We start from the raw sequence: 18,230 nt of genomic DNA on the forward strand, positions 1-18,230 counted from the left end.
CCCTCTCATGCTTTTTATTATTATTATTATCATCATCATCATCGTCGTCGTCGTCGTCGTCGTCGTCCTCATCATCATCATCTCAGAGAAAGTGGAAACTTGGGTTAGCGAAGTTCCCAAGCTAGGTGAATTTGCATTATCACAGCCCCAAGCGTGTTATGCTGCCTACATATTTGGATTGAAACATCGCTGGACATACTTCCTTCGGACGCTACCAGACATTCAAGATCTTCTAGAGCCACTGGAGAAAGCCATCTCAGACGTATTTATTCCAGCTATTACAAAAAGATAAGCTGTGGAAGGTCAAAGACACTCTGCTCAAAAAATCATCTAGAGCTTCGGATTTGCAATTGGCTGCTGAGAAAGGGGCTTCACATGGTTAACTATGATCCCACTAAACGAAATGGGCTTCAACGTAAGAGATAGTTCAGGGACGCTCTGCGATTACGCTATAACTGGACTTTTAGCGATATTCCATCGAAATGTGTGTGTGGTGAAGAGTACTCTGTTGAACACGCAATCATTTGCAAACGTGGAGGATTTATTGTACAACGCCATGATGAATTACGGAATTTGGATGCTGAGATTTTGAGTTCAGTCTGTACTGATGTAGAAATCGAACCTTTCCTTCAAGAGATCTCTAATGAACAGCTAAGCAAAGGAGCAAATAAAGCTGCAGATGCAAGGCTTGACATACATGCTAGAGGATTTTGAGAAAAGCAACGATGTGCCTTTTTTGACGTCAGGGTCTGTTTCCCTAACGCAGATACGTAGAGAGATTTAGAACTTTCTATCATCTACAAGCTACACGAGGATGACTCGAAACGCAAATATGCTGAAAGAGTGAATGAAATAGAACACGGAAACTTTACTCCCCTTGTGTTCACAACTACCGGAGGAATGAGTAAAGAATGCAAGGTCTATCACAGCCGGCTCGCTGAGTTGATAGCTAATAAGAAAGGAGAGCAATATCACACTACAATGGCATGGATCAGGGCCAAAACTTGCTTCTCCCTGCTCAGATCATCACTTGTATGTTTACGTAGCTCAAGAACTTTGAAAAGAACCACAAATGGCATTAATACCATAGATATGGACAGTGAGGTCGCAGAAAGGTCAATTTTATATATTTTTCTTTTTTATTCGTGAATTTTTTCTATTTTCCAGAAGCGATATGTTAGTGAAATTATATACTATATGTCGCTTGGAGATTTTTAATCAAGGTGTTTCGCAGGGAAATGAGTAATGGACATTGAGGTCGCAGAAAGCTCAATTTTTTAATTTCTTTTTATGTATATAATTTTTTTAGGCACTTTATCACATTTTTTGATTCTCATTGTGCATAGCCATATAGAAATTGAATTGTAATTAGAATTTTTTAAGAGTGCTTATTCATTATGATGATGATGATTATTATTATTATTATTATTATTATTATTATTATATAGCAGAGGATTCAACTGTATGTTACATTCTAATCAAGGTACACAGGGCACAAACCGTAATCTGTGAGCCATGGAGTAAACAAATAAAAAATTAAAAAATAATAATAATAATAACTGCTGCCTCAGTTTCCAACGAAAGGGTCCGTACTTAAGAATCTTCTCCTGATCCTTTCTTTTCTTATTGTTAACCCACGGGCAGCTCATTTCAAAGTCACTACTCTCTTGCACTTATGATTTACAATACGTTCATCCACCCTATTGAATATCGGCGTATATAGGGACATCCCAGGGTGGTACACACCCGTCTGTAAGTCCCTCATCGTACAACAGCTCGTAAAACAGTACCTGCGTCGTGCCTAGAGAGATACTTGCCCTGGACCAGCGCACAACATCCTGACAAGATATGAGCCACACTCTCTGGGGCCTTGCTACATAATCTGCACCTCACCTTACCTTCCGCGCTTGTGTGGGTCTTCTGACTCGTGTATACTCGCGTTGGTAAGAGCTGCTCGTATAGCTCACGAGTCCAGCGATGGTGTGTGATGAGCAGTTCTTATGGTATCTCAACTAATTTGTTCCTTTGTAGAGTTATTTGCAGCAATGCGGGCATTACCTAGGCTTTGGTGTTTACCTTCATATTAGACATACTGCAGTAGGTTTTCTCAAATTCTTATATCCGTAGAATTATTTAACAATTTCATTGTTGTTTGACACAATCTATTTTTGACATTTTTTGATTACGAAGTCAATTTGTTTTTTGCCCTTAGTTAGATCAGTAAGGTCTTTTTCTAGATTTACGTGATATCCTCCTAGGAAGTCAAGTACAATGTTGATTTGAGTGACTCTATAGTTCTTATATAAATTCGTAATTCCTCTAAATGAGTAGTTGTACTTCTCTTGCTTTAGTGATGTTTTCTCTTTGCTATTATTATTATTATTATTATTATTATTATTATTATTATTATTATCGTTATCGTTGTTATTATTAAACAAACCCACAGTCGCTCGTAAAGAGTTAATTCCTTCAAGTTTAGTTTGGGACAGGAACACGGCCATTTCATTTTTTTGTTTTCCTTGGGGACACTAAGAAATAACGAAACAAGGGAGTTATGTAATCATCAATTTAATCCTTTAATTTCTTTTTATTTGGTCGCAGAACGTTTTAAACAAAGCCGCGAGTAATGGTAAAAGAATTTATTCCGTATTTTAAATAACTGATCCAAACAAAAAAGGGTGGATTGTTAACTGAAGGGGTTGACGCGAGGTCTTCAGATTTTATTTTCTCTTGTTTTAGATGAATACTGAGAGGTAGGTATCTCCTTCTGATCAAAGCCAACGCTATGCTGTTAACGTTTAACGATGAGTGAGTATCCCGAATTTCACTTAATTCACGTTCATTTTGAATAAACACAGCCTCCGTAAATAAATAGGATGCAGATTCCAGAAAAAAAGTGTTGTCTATTGACACGTAAAATAAGTTTCTTCTTAGGGTATCCAGCCGTCAGAACTTGAAAGTCGACCTCATCACCCAAAAGGAAGGGAAGAAGAGAGACCCTACAAACTTAATAAGTTGCAGACAAACGCAAACGTGATGGCACCCGAACTTAATGAGAGGCGAACAAACTCTAAACCTTGCTTACAAATCATTAATGACGAACAGGGATACGCGGACATAACAAAAGACAAACAATTTTTTTGATAGGCAGAGCTAACAAAGACAAACACAGCTCCAAAACCAACCTCGTTACCAGGGTCTCTCTTCTCTGCCTCCACAATGGAGGCAGAGAAGAGAGACCCTGGGAACTAGGTTGCTCGAAAAACGTAATAAAATGACTAATACTTTAATAAAATTGAAACAAATATAATAAAAAAGTTTCTTACTTAACAATATAAACAAGTTACAAACTTGTAAAAGTGCATTTAATGTAGGTATTAGGGCTGTAACCATTTTAAAAAGTTTTTAACTTGTTCTAATATACATCATTGAAATCATTACTAGATTCTAATTTGGTTGAGAGCAGTGTAGTTCAAGTGTAACAGTGTCAGTGCAAAAGGTGTAATACACCAGTCCAAAAAGTGTAATACCAGTGCAAATTACACAGCGAAGTTCTGGATTATGATTGGCTAATAAACAATAGGTACAAGTACAAGGAAAGATCAGAACCAATTAAATCAAGCGCGCGCCCTAAATGGCGCAAATAGGCAATGTTTCCCTGATTGCGTGATACGCGTGCGTAATCACATGATTTTTCTGTGCAATTTGGAATAAGTAAGCACTTGTAAATTTTTTCTAAGACGACCAAATTGCACCTGGAATCGTGTGATCACCTATACATATTGTTAAGTGAGCAAGAATTTTTTTGTCATATTTGTTTCAATTTTATTAAAGTATCAACCATTTTATCAAGTGAACGAGAAGCTTATTGTTATTTGACAGCATTCCGTTAAGTTTGTAAGCTCTGCCTTTTACAAAATTTGAGTTTGCACATGTTCCATGTCTTACATGTACATACTAGGTCCATACCGGTCACGGAACGTTGGCTACGAGGTTGAAATATCATGCCACGTTTGTTCACTGTCAATTGAAAATTCAGTGAAGTGTGACCGGAAAACAATGTCGGCGGTACTTCAAGGGCTCACACAGAAATAATGTTTTTCGCTGCGATATACCAAACGCATTATCAAGATTAACATGCCATTTCAAAACTGAAAGAGAGTGCATCTATTTCCAAGAGACGACTTTGAAGTCGGGAGACGGTAAGCAGAGAAAAAATGCAGCCGTGTTTTAATACTGACCGCTTGCGATTTAGGCTTAAATGCAGAATACCCTGCCGCCTCGAAGCTATAACCTAAATTGTGTGGATACGGGGATACACACTCGTTTTCTTGGTTCCCAATAGCTCTTCTTTCTAAACCGCCAAACAAAAAGAGCGAAGGTGATTGATGTGTATATATCTCTTGTTCTTAAAGCACGATGATCGAGTGAAAAACAATGATGTATCTTAAAGCGCGATCAATCTCCTTGTGGATATGTATTTCTCGTTCTTAAAGCGCGACGATCCAGTCATTTTACAATTCAGTTAACTACACTTTTCTCACAATAGTACTCGATTCCTGATTAATTAAGCCTGAGGGCTCGTTTCAGTGATTAGGCCTAAGCACTCTTGTAAAATTTTAGTTTTCATTATACGGTTCGGTTAATTACACTTGTTTTCGAGATCGTGTGAAGAATATATATCAGAATACAACTGAATGACAAAATACTGTGCATTATACCTCGTTATTATTTGACTAGCTCCATGAGCGAGCAAGATGAACCAAATCCCGCGCTGTGATTGGCTACCCAAGTGGGTAAGATGGAGCTATACTGCATGCCCGCTCGATATTTCTCGCTTGAAAAGATAATTTTCTGGTGTTTTATCCCATATGATAAATCCTTTATTGACCAAGCTTGTTTGGTTAAGATGGCTGGATAGTGGAATCTTTCTTTTTTTTTTTTGCGTTTGTATGGACCTCGACTTCGTCTCGGTCCATAAACACCCAAAAAAAGAACTTGGCCAATATCCAGCCATCTTGACAACACGCTTGGTCAATAACCCATATTTCTTGAAACGTGGCGTCTACAAGATTGCCTCGTTCTAGCTTTCATTTTACGGTTCCGTTAACTACACTTTTTCCACTGAGATCGTGTGAAGAAAATACAAACTTGTTCGAATGTTCTTTAATAAAATCATGCAGCTAATTTACTCGGGATTTCCCGCTGTGGTTGCCGTCTTAACAAAAATAGCTCCTAAACAAATTTATCGATTTATAAATGTGACAGATTCCCATCAATTTGCTGTCCACCACAAACAAGAACTATACATGTACGTACTCTCTAAAGCAATAGTGGGCCTTTTTTCACTGTGTATCCGTGTATCCTCTCAGAAATGTACTTACCATCTCTCAAGAAAGAGAGGGACTTGCCCACTCCACGTATCCACGTATCCACTCAGAATTACACTTCTTATTCAATAATACCAACTATACTTATCAAATAAATGCAACTTCGTAGCCTCGTATCTAGTTACTGGGTTGCCTATGGGCAAACCCAGTCGAGGTCTGCGTTTAGTTTGTTTGTTTAACTTAATCACAGCGCCCGCTGAATTCCGGCCATGTCACTTTCGATTTTGCAATTTACTTGAACGTAGCAAAAATCTCCCAAAATGTTTGTCGCTGATCGTAACTTTTTATATTCTATATTCACGGTTCAAAATTAATTTTGTTTTCATGTCGTAAATATTTTATTCTCGATCGACCGTCCGGGAAACTTCCTTCTGCTCTTTCTGAAAACTGTGTATCAATATTTATTTGCTTTTTCATCAATTTTTGTTTTGCATAAAGCAAGCTACCAGAATCTGTACCTTGCTGAGTTCGCATTTGTTAGCGTTAATAGTATTTTCGGTCAGATGTTTCTGTTTTTTATGAGGGGTTTATTGTTTTGGTCTCCCATCCCAACACTAACCCCGCGAAACAGGGCTTGACTTCAGTGAAGTTTAGTATTACAAAGTTTTCGGATGCTCATAGGGCACACTTGTAGTGAAAAGAAGTTGTGAGGGAACTTGAAAATCATCAACATGTCAGCCCAGAAGCTAATGTTTCTCGCTTCTCTTTTATTTGTTATTCTTCAGAGACTGGAATGCTGTATTTCAATATCACACAATTCAGTGCCTTCTGATTTTCTGTAGCATGTATCACAGGCAAGCCAGTGTATGCTTCACAGAAGCATCTAGTTTTTTCTAGGACATGTCTTCGACGTGCCAGGGTATTATGCAGTTACGATTTGATAATTCTTGTAACAAATAAACCGTTTATTTGTCATCTAAAGGCAAGTATTCTTCAAAATATTCAAATACACAACGATAATTTGGTGGTTTCTGGCATTTAAGAGACTGGCTATAAATGAGCTACTAAAATGGATGTCACTTCGATTACACCATGCATTGAATTTCAGGTTTATCTTCATTGTAGATGCTGTAGTGGTATTTTGGCTGTTTTGCTTTGCTTTCTTGAGGAAAGTGAATCACTGTTTGTGCGTTTCAGTGTTTATTAATTCTGCATACGACAGTGGCCGCATGCAGTGAGGCTGCTAAAGAAAAGTGGACTTTTGGGACGAGATTGTCCACCAACAACCCAGTTGAGATACGAAGCCAGAAATAATTCAAAACGATCAGCTGATTGCAAAAAGAAGTTACATGATGCCATTTGGTGCAGTCTTAGATACAAGACCTAGAGAAAGCAAATGACCAGAAGAAACTACTCACCTTCTAGAACTGCGGACGAATCCCTTGAATATTTTGCTTGTCTTATCACAACAGTTGTTCAATCAATTGGTGCACTAACATCAACATTAGAACTACAGCACTGTTTGGAGTCGACGTAATGTTCGGCCTATGGCAGAGTGAACATGATTCATTGTTACTAAAGATTACCAAATAATGCTTGTGCACAAAAAATAACTTGACGCCGTCTTTTAGGGCGTTTTTGTCTCTAAGAAAAGTAGACTCAACTCGAAGTTGGGTTGCCATAGTTTGTAATAAGGTTGATTTAAATGTGATGAAATGGGAAAATTAAAGAATCGTGTATCATTTTAATCTACCATGATATTTTCCCTATGGACAAGCTCAAATGCGCTTTGCAACGAAGGGCAGCGGGAGAAATGTTTCAAATCAAACAGAACATGGCTAAACATCCCAACTGCACATAAATTACATCATTGTTGTTACTACAAAATTACCGCTAACATAATGTACATGTATAAGTGTAAGCAAACATCTACAAGAAGGTGGTCGGCGTTAATACGTCATAATGCCGGAAATGATCTCGTCTTCTCAATGAAACGCTTAGCTGTGATTTTCATATTGAAAAGATGCATGAGGAAGACAGTACGCACCTCAAAGAACGACCTCAAGTGTAGGAAAATCGATGAATAACGCACAATCAGTATAAACTGCAGATGAAAGTGAAAGGAATGCTGTTTATGACTTTCACTCCTGCATTAGGACATTTGCATACTGAAGATGGCCATCGACACACAAATGATCGCACTGTCACTCTATTCTCAAAAAAGAAGATGACCTCATACTCGTATCTTCATTGGATCACCAGTCATGACGTCACGTTTCCGTGACGCTTGAACGACTCATCGATCGCCTTGGGGTGCGGGATCCAAGATCACTTGGTTCTGCCGTTCATTTGCAAGAGATATTTGCACATATGCTATTGAGCATGCCATGCGCCTCAACCCAGTGAAGTACAAGGAGATGTTTATTGATTTCTTACACTACAAGCCGCACCATCCTCCTCCTTTGCAGCTTTCTGGATCCGAAATCGAGCGCGTTCACACGTATAAGTTGCTTGGTGTGTATGTTACTGATAATTTATGCTGGAGCACGCACTGCGAGTGCATTGTTCAGAGAGCGCGCAAACGCCTTTACGCACTGCGTTGTTTGAAAAAGTCAGGTGTGATGGAAGGGGATTTAGTTCTGGTGTACTCCAGCCGGATCCGTTCAGTTTTGGAGGTCCCCAGTTTGGGCAAACTTGCCGGAATATCTTAGCCTCCTAAGTGAGGGTGTGCAGAAAAATAGCCTTAGAGATAATCTTTCCTGGGCTTCCCTACAGGGACGCACTTCTGCACTGTGGTCTTCGTACTCTCTCGGATCGGCGCGCCGCAGCATGCACTAAGTTTATCCAGAGAGTTCGGGACACCTGTGTCCTTGCTAACTTGCTACCACAGCGTACAACTGTGTCCCATGGATACAATCTACGTTCAGGCACCATCAGAGAGGATCCCGCCATGGCCTCTACTAACAGTCTCGACAAATTTATGACATATAGATATTCCCAGTAAAATGTTTCATGATAATGTATATATATGATTAGTACTTTGACCACTCTTGTAATTTAGCTGTTAAGCTACAAAAAGAGTAATTAAACTGATTATTATTATTATTATTATTATTATTATTATTATTATCATCATCATTATCATTATCATCATTATTACTATTATTATTATTATTATTATTATTATTATTATTATTATTGTTATTTTCAAGGTGCATCAAAGGAACCGATAAATCCACTTTGGGAAAGGATCTTTTGATTCCTTTGATGCCATATGATCCAAGTGATCTTGGATCAGTGATCCTTTTTCGGATCATCCCAAAGGAACGCACCCTTAGACATTGACTTTTGGTGTTTGAGAAAACTTCCGTTTATTTACATGTACAAGCACGCACAGCACAGTGCTGCGTCTAACCACTAAATACTGGCAGAGATCGAGATTACAGTCCACACAATTCTCACATTTCATATTTTCTCTTGGTTTTATCAAAGTCAAGTAACTCTGGTTTAGTTTAGAACCAAATATTCGGCAGTCGTGGCTACGTAACGTCACGTGCACGTCGAGGGTTATGGTTTTTGATGGCTAAGCTTTTGCTGATTAAGTTGAACAAGTTCTTTCCTTTTCTACACCTTTAATGATGTCCCTCGATTCTCAGGAACTTACGTCAGATGAGTCACATAGATTAGGTTGCCTGCTTCCACCAAAACATGTTAGTTATTATCTATGAAGGAAGAACTACCTACATCAAAGCCAATTTAAAACTGATAGAGCAAAAAACAAGTTTATTGAATGAAAGTTTGTTTTTTCTTCAACCTTCAATTTGATTCTAGCAATCTCATTATTCATATTTTAATTTTACTTCCATCTGAAATTCAACCACCGTGACCACATCACATCTTTAATATTTGGAGCACTTGGGTTCCTACCAGCGATGAATATGCTGTACAGGCAGGGTTGATATTCACGAGGATTTTTGCTGGCTGGGAAACAGTGACACAAAGTCGGCTGACTGGGAGTTTATCATCTGCTATCTAGTTGGGAGAGCGGAAAACCTTTTTTTCTTAGCAAAATTAAAAAAACTAAAAAAAAACTTATTAGTGTTTTCTTGTAAGTTTTTTGCCTATTATTATGCATTATGGAAATAATTTTCGTTGGGTGTCCTTATAAGATGTGTTTGTGACAGAGATTGTAGAATAACGGCGTATTCATGACGGCAATAGCATCATTCAATTCAGTATAAAAAAATCTCTATTGACTATTCAAATTTGACGAGACCACGAAAAGTTTAAAGATTTTACTCGGAACTTTGTTAACTTCGTTAATTACGGCAGTTTTGGCTTCTGATCCCCAACACGTCAATCTCGTTCCCAGGGTCTCCTTAAAGTGCCCATATAAACCCAAAATATTTTTTCCGCTAAAATGAATCTTTGCACCTGCTCGAAACGCATTGCGGCCATTTTTTCAGATGTCAAATGTGTTGGACAAACTGAAACGGAGCCCCCCTTTCAGTTTGCGGTTGAGAGAAGGCTGCTCCATCCTTTCCCATATGGCCTTCTTTATGCCTCGTCGGACCCAGTCCTCTCCTCGATCGAGTATCAACCATCACTCTTTCAACAACACGGACGTGGTGATACTTAGTCCTGTTCCGGGACTCCCTCTTACCCCGCCCTGAAAAGGGGTAAGAGGGAGTCCCGGAACAGGACTCTATCGAGAAGAGGACTGGGTCCGACGAGGCATAAAAGCATAAAAGCCATATAGGAAAGGGTGGAGCAGCCTTCCCTCAACCGCAAAGGGGGGCTCCGTTTCAGTTTGTCCAACACATGGGACCGGGTGCTAAGGCGCTTTCCTACCTGTCTGTCACGTGATCTGTACAGGTCACGTGACCTCCGGCATTAGCTGATGAAGGCCATGGTTTATGGCCGAAACGTTCTATGTTTCAATACACTATTTCCAGTAAAAGATTTAATTCTTTAACGTTGTCTATAACTTTCTCGCAATATGAAAGGTTTATTTCCCAAAATGGGCGTTCCTGATTGGCTATTACATTGCGTGACAAATTGACGCGAGGATGACGCGTACTGCCTTGTTTAGTTAACAAATCGAAAGTGGTTCAGCGTTGTCTGTACTCTTATCGACAACGATATTCGTCATCACAGTGGTCAAAATGTTATCGACAAAGGCAAATTAGCCAATCAGATTGCGAGATTACAAGCAATTGTGGTAAAAACTCGGTAAAAACTGCTATTGCCAACGGCAAATTAGCCAATCAGATTGCGATTTTACAAGCAATTGTGGTAAAAATTGTTGTTGAGAAGACAACATCCACCTCGGCCTTCGGCCTTGGTGGATACACTGTGGATAACACCCTCCTCGACCTGCAGAATTCTTCATATCCTACTCAGCCTCATTCAATAACTGCTAAATATAAAACCTAGCTATTCTGCAATGAGAATCGCTACGGGCATTTTTTAGTCACATATATATCCAATTAATTGCAAGCAATTCCAATTAATTCTCAACAATTTACAGTATGTTCTTCTGTCCCAACAAAACCTGCCTAACCTCTGCCTAACCTCATTTCCCGGACTCGCCACACTAGCTGCTTCATGTATTTATACACAGATTGTTCTGAATATTCGTTCCAGGGCACTTCATTGCGTTGGGAACGCCTGTGCAATTTCTTCATAAAAGAATCTGTATTCCTTGTTTCTGTCAGTTACAGAAGTGGTTTATTATGAATCTCAACTTTCCTACAAGGAGCAATTGTTTTCCACTAAGGTAAGTCGTTCAGCGAGCCCCGGGGCAGCGAGCGGAGGAGGCGGCTGAAATTCAGGCTAGTCAGCGATCGTGACTTGAATGAAGAGTTCACTGCCACTATTTTACTACTACTTTAAATCCTCTTGATGCTCTGTAGGACGTAATTAGAAGCCTCCAACTGTCTTAATATCTTGACCAGAAAACCACTGTCCCTCTCCTCGTAGACTGCTAACCGTTTTGAAATGGGTGTTTAGACTTAAATACTGTTTATCCACGCTATTAGAAAGTGTTCTCAGATGCCTTGCACGTCTGCCTCGCAAATTGTTCATCCCCCAATTGACCATCAGGGTACAACTTTAGGGGTTGTCCTAAAAGCCGGAATCCGGAATCACAGGTCATTGTTTTACCAATACAGAGAGTAAAAACTATAAAACATTGATAAAGGCTAACCTTAGGCCTAAAAACGTTTGTTTAGGCCTAATTAGGCCTAATGTTAGCTTTTATGAATGTTTTATAGTTTTTACTCTCTGTATTGGTAAAACAATGACCTGTGATTCCGGATTCCAGATTCCGGCTTTTAGGACAACCCCAAATTTAGGGATACATTAGTTATCGTTGACCCGCATTGCAGACGTTTTACTGAAGCTTTTATCTCTTAAAGGGAAAGTACGGTCTAGAAGAATTTTCCCTGAATCAAAAGTTCTTTACCTGTATTGTCATACGTGACCACTCATTTGGACTAAATGTGTTTAAATAACCAACAATAATGCTTCAAAAATAAGCAAATTTAAATTGAAATCTGCCATCTTTGTTTTTGTGTATGCAAACGAGGCTAAGACATAGCAATAGTCAAGGATTTCTCCAGATGACTAAATGTACTTGATTGTAAAGAAAAAAAACACAGGCGAGGAGAGCAATACTTTGTAGACTTGAATCTTAATCCAGAGGCTAAATTGTATTGATGTTGGCTCCAGCTCTGAACAGATTTACCTTGTGGTAAATGTGGCATATAACTGACTAGTACCACTCAAAAGTTGAGTACAAAGTTAATTTGAAAAGGGTTTGTCAGCTTCAGGTTGACAATGGTAAGACAGTCACAGTTTCTTGAAAGTGTTAAAACTCACGAGGGCACCTTACATTGTACAGCAAATTGACAATAAGAATATTTAGGACTGTGTGGTGCCAATCTATGCTATGTTAGCTGCAATCTTCTAAAGACAAAACTCTTGGTTAAAGTCTATCTTAAGCATCATTTGGTGACCACTGTCAAAATATATGCCATTGGGTCCTTCCCCCCTCCCCCCCATACCAATGTGATAATTAATGTGATGCAAAAATTTTAATAATACTGTGCAAGCGTTTGGTCGTTGTTTCAACCAACATTGGAATGGGGGGAGGGGGGAAAGTAGGAAGAATTTAATCTTTATCACACAGACGATTAGAGCGTCATATTTTCCCTACGAGTTTTGTCTAAGATTGTAAAAATACAAAAGTGAAAAAAAGTTATGGCAGATTCATTGCCCCAAAGAATCCTTTGTACCAAATTTTACGGCATGATATGCTGCTTAATTTGAGCTATTGTCTTTTCCAATTATGGGATCATATATGCAATGAAAGCCATTTTTTTGGCACTTAACAATGGCGCACAGTGCTAATCAGTAAGTAGCAAGTGACCAGCATGGTTTTTATTGGTGTTATAGAGCAAGAAAAAATGACATATGTTGTCTTCTTAGCACACAATAAGAAAATTTTTTAACGCAAAAGGAATGAACCCTAAATGATGATTTAAGGCAGTTGGCACGATTAACAGAAGAAAATGTAGTCATTTCAACGGTTGACAACGAATAACATGCAAGACACTGAAAAAACCCAGTAGCAGCAGTCCAGTAATATTCAAACTACACCAGTATAGAGACTCTCACGAGATCTACATATCAAACTGTCCATGGTCATTGAGACTCTTTGAGACTCTTTGAATTTGATTATGTTCATGAAAACATGAATTATACAATCTTGGACATGAACATTTACAAAGGTATTGTGCACTCTTAGGAAAAAGTCTATCTTAAGCATCATTTGGCACCCATGCACTGTCAAAATATATTGGTCCTTCCCCCCTCCCCCCGATACCAATGTTGATAATGTGATGCAAAATACTGTGCAAGCCTTTGGTCGTTTTTTCAACCAACATTGGAATGGGGGGAGGGGGGAAAGTAGGAAGAATTTAAATCTTAATCAAACAGACAAATTAGAGTATCACATTTTCCCAACAAGTTTTGTCCAAGATTGTTGCTAACTAAATTTCTTTTAACAATGAAATGATAACGAAAGGAATTATATATTTAACTGCGGATATGAAATCAAGTGAAGCTACATTGTATGATCTACGCATATATGAACACAATGTTTGCAATTGCGTGGAGAGAATTAAGCCTGAAAACTTCAGGACTTTAAGGGGGATTTGAACCCCTGACCTTGCAATGCGGGTGTTGGTTAGAGCACCGCACTGACATCGCAAAGTCACGGGCTCAAACCCTGAACCTGTTGAAGTTCTGAAATTTTCTTGATTAATAATTATTGTGAACTCAATTGCTCAAATTGCATTCTTACATGTAACTGCGAGGATCATAGCTTCACTTAAATTCCTTTTGTACACTTTTAGGTCATTACCAGATGTCATCATCTCCCACATTACTCAGTTTCTTGCTCCAAAAGACCTTGGAAACATGCTCAGGGTCAATCGATATTTCCGTCAATTGTTCAGTGCACCTTATTTCTGGAGGGAAATCACGGTGATCGTGTGTTTGTCAAAGACTGAGGGAAAAAGTAAACAGATTGACCCTTGGATCCTGCAAGGAATTAAATCGAGAGGAATAACAGAATTGGTCATTCAAAATAGTAAATGTGGCAAGGAGAATGATGTTATAGAGGTTATACTGCAGTCATTGGGATCCCAGTTGGAAGGGATATCATTTGCTTTCACCGGCCCGTCCATTTTTCCAATCCTAAGGAAGGCTGCAGTTGCTGGTAATTGGAAGCTAAAAAAGATTGATTTGGGAGACATCCACTGGATGACCTCATATGAACAATTTGCTGGTGTCCTGCAACAACTGCTTGGGCTAGAGGAGATAATAATTGGATACAATTTGGATGGAGTGAGACCTTCTCGACGCTCATCTTTTTCTTTAGGTGAAAGGACTTTCGAACTAAAGGTATGAAGAAAACTTTAAGTAGCAAATTCAAATCGTTAAGTAAGGAGTGTAGTGTACATGTAAGTGGTGACAACATCTATGAGAACAAGGCCGAGAAATTTACACAACAGTACTAAAAAAGCCAAAGCCATCATTTCTTTTAGGGTTTCTGCCAAACGTAGGAGTGTTCACATGGGCCTTTTTCACATGGTGAACTTGGGTCCCCAGGGACCGAAAAACTTTTGTTTTGCAACTTGTGAACAAAAGGACTGCAAACTGAGACACTAAATAATAATAATAATTACTATTATGCTCTTAATTATCTCCACTAATGTATCTACATGAAAATATGTACAGGAAATCATATGAATGCGAGTGCATTTCATATGATTTATGAGCAATAGCCCTTTTCATGATTAGTTTTTGTCATTTACATTACAATACAATCTAGCATGTATGTGAGGCAATTTCGGGCTATTTTGTAGTTTTGACCCGAAATTGTCTCGCATCCATGTTAGATTACATTGTAATGTAAATGAGAAAAACTAAAGGGCTATTATAAGTGCAATTTGAGGATTTTCAAAACATCACAAGTGACTATAAATCATGAATGCATGAGCAAGTTCATACATGTAGGACTTTTTATTATTTATATACTCAATAAAATCACTCCATCACTTTGTTTCCATAGCAACTCCGCATGGCACTCTATAATCCATTTAGGCATTTCGTCATGGACCAATCAGAAATGTGATATTTTGTAGTGTACATAATAAGGTATTGAAGTGGACAGATTGTGGTACAATCATGGAGTGGAAGGTCAAGATACTGTACATGTCTATGGGATTTTAATATCCAAACTGATAGTCTAAGAGTGATAGAACATCGGAGACCGGATGTTGCTGTTGGGGATATTAAAGGCTGCTGGGACATGCCAAATCCTTGATGTAGCTAACCCCGGTGACCACAATATCGAAAGAAAGGAATAAGACGCTATTCAGAGCTTTGAGTTGAGGTTGGACAACAGCAGTTGTTTCCAGATGGGGGCTCTTATCCTGCAAGCAGAGTCTCATTTGATCTTCCTAGATAGGTCGGGAAGAGGAAGAAGACTCTGCCAGCCGCCTCGACATTTCGTATTGCGCACACGTTAAAAATTCAAATGTATTTGGTGTCAGTCACATGTGACTAGTAACCACAAACCACGAAACAAATTCAAAACAGTCTGGATATTTTCGAACAACTCTGGTAAACACATGACAACCAAGGAACCATTTCCGTGGAAACTCAAGGTAGTTCATACTTTTAAATTGCCATTTCTTTTTTTACTGAAAGAATTTTAGGCTTCTGGCAGACTAGATATGGAGGAAATTCTCATGGAAATTTAGAGTTAAAAATTACCACCCTATTGTAAATTTCAAAAAATATTGCTGAGGCATGGCGATTGATCATGGGAAAAATAAAAATTAATAAACAAACAGGTTTGACCAGTCGAAACTGGACTGACTCATCCATTTCTTTGGATGAGTGGTAAATCAAAGAATGTCGAGGCCTGGCTGGCAGAGTCTACTTCCTCTTGCCGACTTATTTGGGAAGTCGAGTGTCCTTTAACTTTGTATGATTAGTACCTTAAATGAGTTCCGCTGGTGCAGGTCTTGTAGCAGCTGGCCATCATTTTGAAAAAAAGATAATCAGCTGACCACTACCCAGAAATGTAGGTATAGTATGTGCTTTGTTAAACATCGGACGTGGAAGAAGAGAGGTAGGTTTCATAATGATTGAAATTTTGCTTCATGAATTGGGCAGCCTTTGCTTGGGAGTTTTACCCCTTAATTATTTTTACTGATACTCATGGGGGTACTGGACCATGGAGTGGTACTCCATGTTTTGTCCTCAACCCATTCTAACATCTCACGATTAAATTAAATTAATTCGACATTATGCAGAAACCTATTGGGAAGGCCGAGGATCCTTTGATACCTGAATACCTGAGGTTAAGGTATAAATTTGACCTTACTTCACAGAGGCAATACCAGACTAAAAGATATGTTTGTAATTTATATTTATAGTTGGGGATGGATCTGCTGAGAGGTCTTAATTGCTTTGCTGCCAAACTAACAAGTATTTCACTTATACGTGTGGCTCTTGTGGAGGCCCATTTTAAGGCCCTGATATCAAATCCAAATATTCAAGCACTAACTCTGTCCTCCATTTCTATTGCCAGAAGAGGTATTCACGGTAAACAATTATTTGTAAAAATAATCCATTTGCCCGTAACGGTTTTCTCATCGCCGAGTAAAATTGCCTGGCATTAGACAGAGTAAAATTTGTAAGTACGACTCAAACTGTAGGAGGGAGACGTACTTGTCGTTAACCTCTTCACTCCTAAGGCGTTTCTATTCAGTAACTTGGAGGTAAAATCGTCCGGCATTATAGATTTTTTTGTATTTTATTAGTGCTTTGGTTAGTTTTTATAATACAAAAGTCAAAATAAAAACACTACAAATTAGTAAGATAAACACAGACCATTTACATTCCAATTCCACCCCACCCCCAAATTATAGATGGAAATTTGAACCAAAACACTTTTCAAGGATGCGGAAAAAGCTCCACTTCTGGACATCGTCCATCGCTCAAACGGATGCCTTGTCTTAAGCTCTCCATTCCGAGTTTAGGTTACTTTCCGAGAAACTTGCTTGAAACTACAGTAATACTATCTATCCCGTGCGCACGTTTACAGCACGTTTTCACCATGATCAGGACGATCAGTTTTCCACTCTGCGCAGGCACATCTTAGAAAAGATCAAATACGTTGCTCAGAACTCAACTCCTCTTTCACCATCTTCACCATCCTCGCTTCTAGAGCCTTTTTTAGTAAAAAAAAAAAAAAAAACCGCGGAGACTGAGAACGACGATGGATCGTTCCAAGGGTAGCAGCGGTGTAAACGTATAACTGTAAATGAATCATGTGCCCAGAACTCACGATCATTTCGAGTGTCAAGATGAAATCATGGGCATAATGACCTATACTCAGATTTTTCTTTAACCTTAGATAATCAAGAAAAGACGTCTTTTGGTTGGCCCAGTTTGACATCGCTAGAAGTAACTGACTGTCCGCTGGGCGTGGCAGAGACCTTACTCTCTTGGATATTTCCCGGCTCCGCGCAGAACGAGACCCTAACCAGCTTAAATGTAACTCGCTGTCATTTCTCCTCGTTCTCCCCAATCCTTCCCAGACTACCAGCTTTGACGAAGCTAAATTTGACCGGCACAAGGATCCCTGAAAACCTCCTTTCACAAGTTGTCCACATTTTGACAAAGTTGGAGTGGGTGGATTTGAACGGCTCCACGAGGATAAGAGGCGAAGAACTTGGTGAACTTTCCAAGTTTGTTGGCAAGACCTTGCGTTACTTGGGTTTGGCGGGATTGAGTGTAACGGATGCTCAGTTGAGAAATGTGGCTCCCATGTTTCCTGTTCTAAGAACGCTTGATCTCAGTGGGTGCACGCGAATCTCTGATGCCCTCCTCGTGGAGTGGTACATCAAACACGATGAAAAACAGTGGCCGAGATTGAGAAAGCTTATTCTAAAAAACTGTGAAAACATAACTCAAGAGGTCGTGAAATCTACTCGACTTAGAACAAGAAATCAACTCTTGATTGATATGTGAATCTGCAAATAGAGAAAACGGGCTGAGCTGAGTTTGAATTTACTAACATTTAATCTGCGATTAATAATAATTATAATACTGAGTGTTATTGAATTGTTTTAACATGTCAAGTCTTCCAGCGCTGGAGAACAAATTGGGGACAAGCAGATTGGACATTGTTTTTTTCAGGAGAGGGGAAAACTGGTGTATCTAAAGAAAAACCTCTCAAAGCAGAGTCATCAAGTCGAGTCTCCTCGGGAACCACAAATGGTGGCTTGCCACAACGACCTATCCAGCATGAGTGTT

At 39.0% G+C, this 18,230-nt stretch overlaps 2 protein-coding genes across 6 annotated transcripts in view; one reads left to right on the plus strand and one right to left on the minus strand.

Moving 5' to 3' along the window:
* Nucleotides 1-7,746, minus strand: part of LOC138049070 (uncharacterized) — a 20,191-nt gene extending 12,445 nt beyond the window's left edge. Inside the window, exons 1-2 of one of the 3 annotated variants that reach the window (XR_011132290.1) lie at nucleotides 7,378-7,636; nucleotides 6,749-6,875 (exon numbers count right to left, since the gene is read on the minus strand). The gene's annotated coding sequence lies outside the window, so the exon portion shown is untranslated. The other 2 variants (XM_068895186.1, XM_068895187.1) reach the window with 2 other exon arrangements.
* LOC138049073 (uncharacterized) lies at nucleotides 4,046-18,027 on the plus strand. 3 transcript variants are annotated; one of them, XM_068895191.1, is made up of 5 exons: nucleotides 4,046-4,202; nucleotides 10,977-11,109; nucleotides 13,751-14,300; nucleotides 16,346-16,514; nucleotides 17,329-18,027. In XM_068895191.1, the coding sequence occupies exons 2-5, from the start codon at nucleotides 11,066-11,068 to the stop codon at nucleotides 17,943-17,945; spliced, it is 1,380 nt and encodes a 459-aa protein (XP_068751292.1). In that variant the 5' UTR covers nucleotides 4,046-4,202; nucleotides 10,977-11,065; the 3' UTR covers nucleotides 17,946-18,027. The 3 variants fall into 3 exon arrangements, with proteins under 3 accessions (XP_068751292.1, XP_068751293.1, XP_068751294.1); XM_068895192.1 differs by having other exon boundaries at nucleotides 16,346-16,505; XM_068895193.1 differs by lacking the exon at nucleotides 10,977-11,109.
* The last annotated feature ends 203 nt before the right edge of the window (nucleotides 18,028-18,230 follow it).

The sequence above is a fragment of the Montipora capricornis genome, chromosome 5, assembly GCF_036669925.1.
Source record: "Montipora capricornis isolate CH-2021 chromosome 5, ASM3666992v2, whole genome shotgun sequence".
Lineage (NCBI taxonomy): Eukaryota > Metazoa > Cnidaria > Anthozoa > Scleractinia > Acroporidae > Montipora > Montipora capricornis.

Bases quoted from the DNA above. Each gene is read 5' to 3' on its own strand.
- LOC138049073 (XM_068895191.1), top strand. From the start codon at position 11,066: ATGAATCTCAACTTTCCTACAAGGAGCAATTGTTTTCCACTAAG. The intron at 14,301-16,345 runs GTATGAAGAAAA...TTATATTTATAG, and splicing joins AAAGGACTTTCGAACTAAAG to TTGGGGATGGATCTGCTGAG. The intron at 16,515-17,328 runs GTAAACAATTAT...CTTTAACCTTAG, and splicing joins TGCCAGAAGAGGTATTCACG to ATAATCAAGAAAAGACGTCT.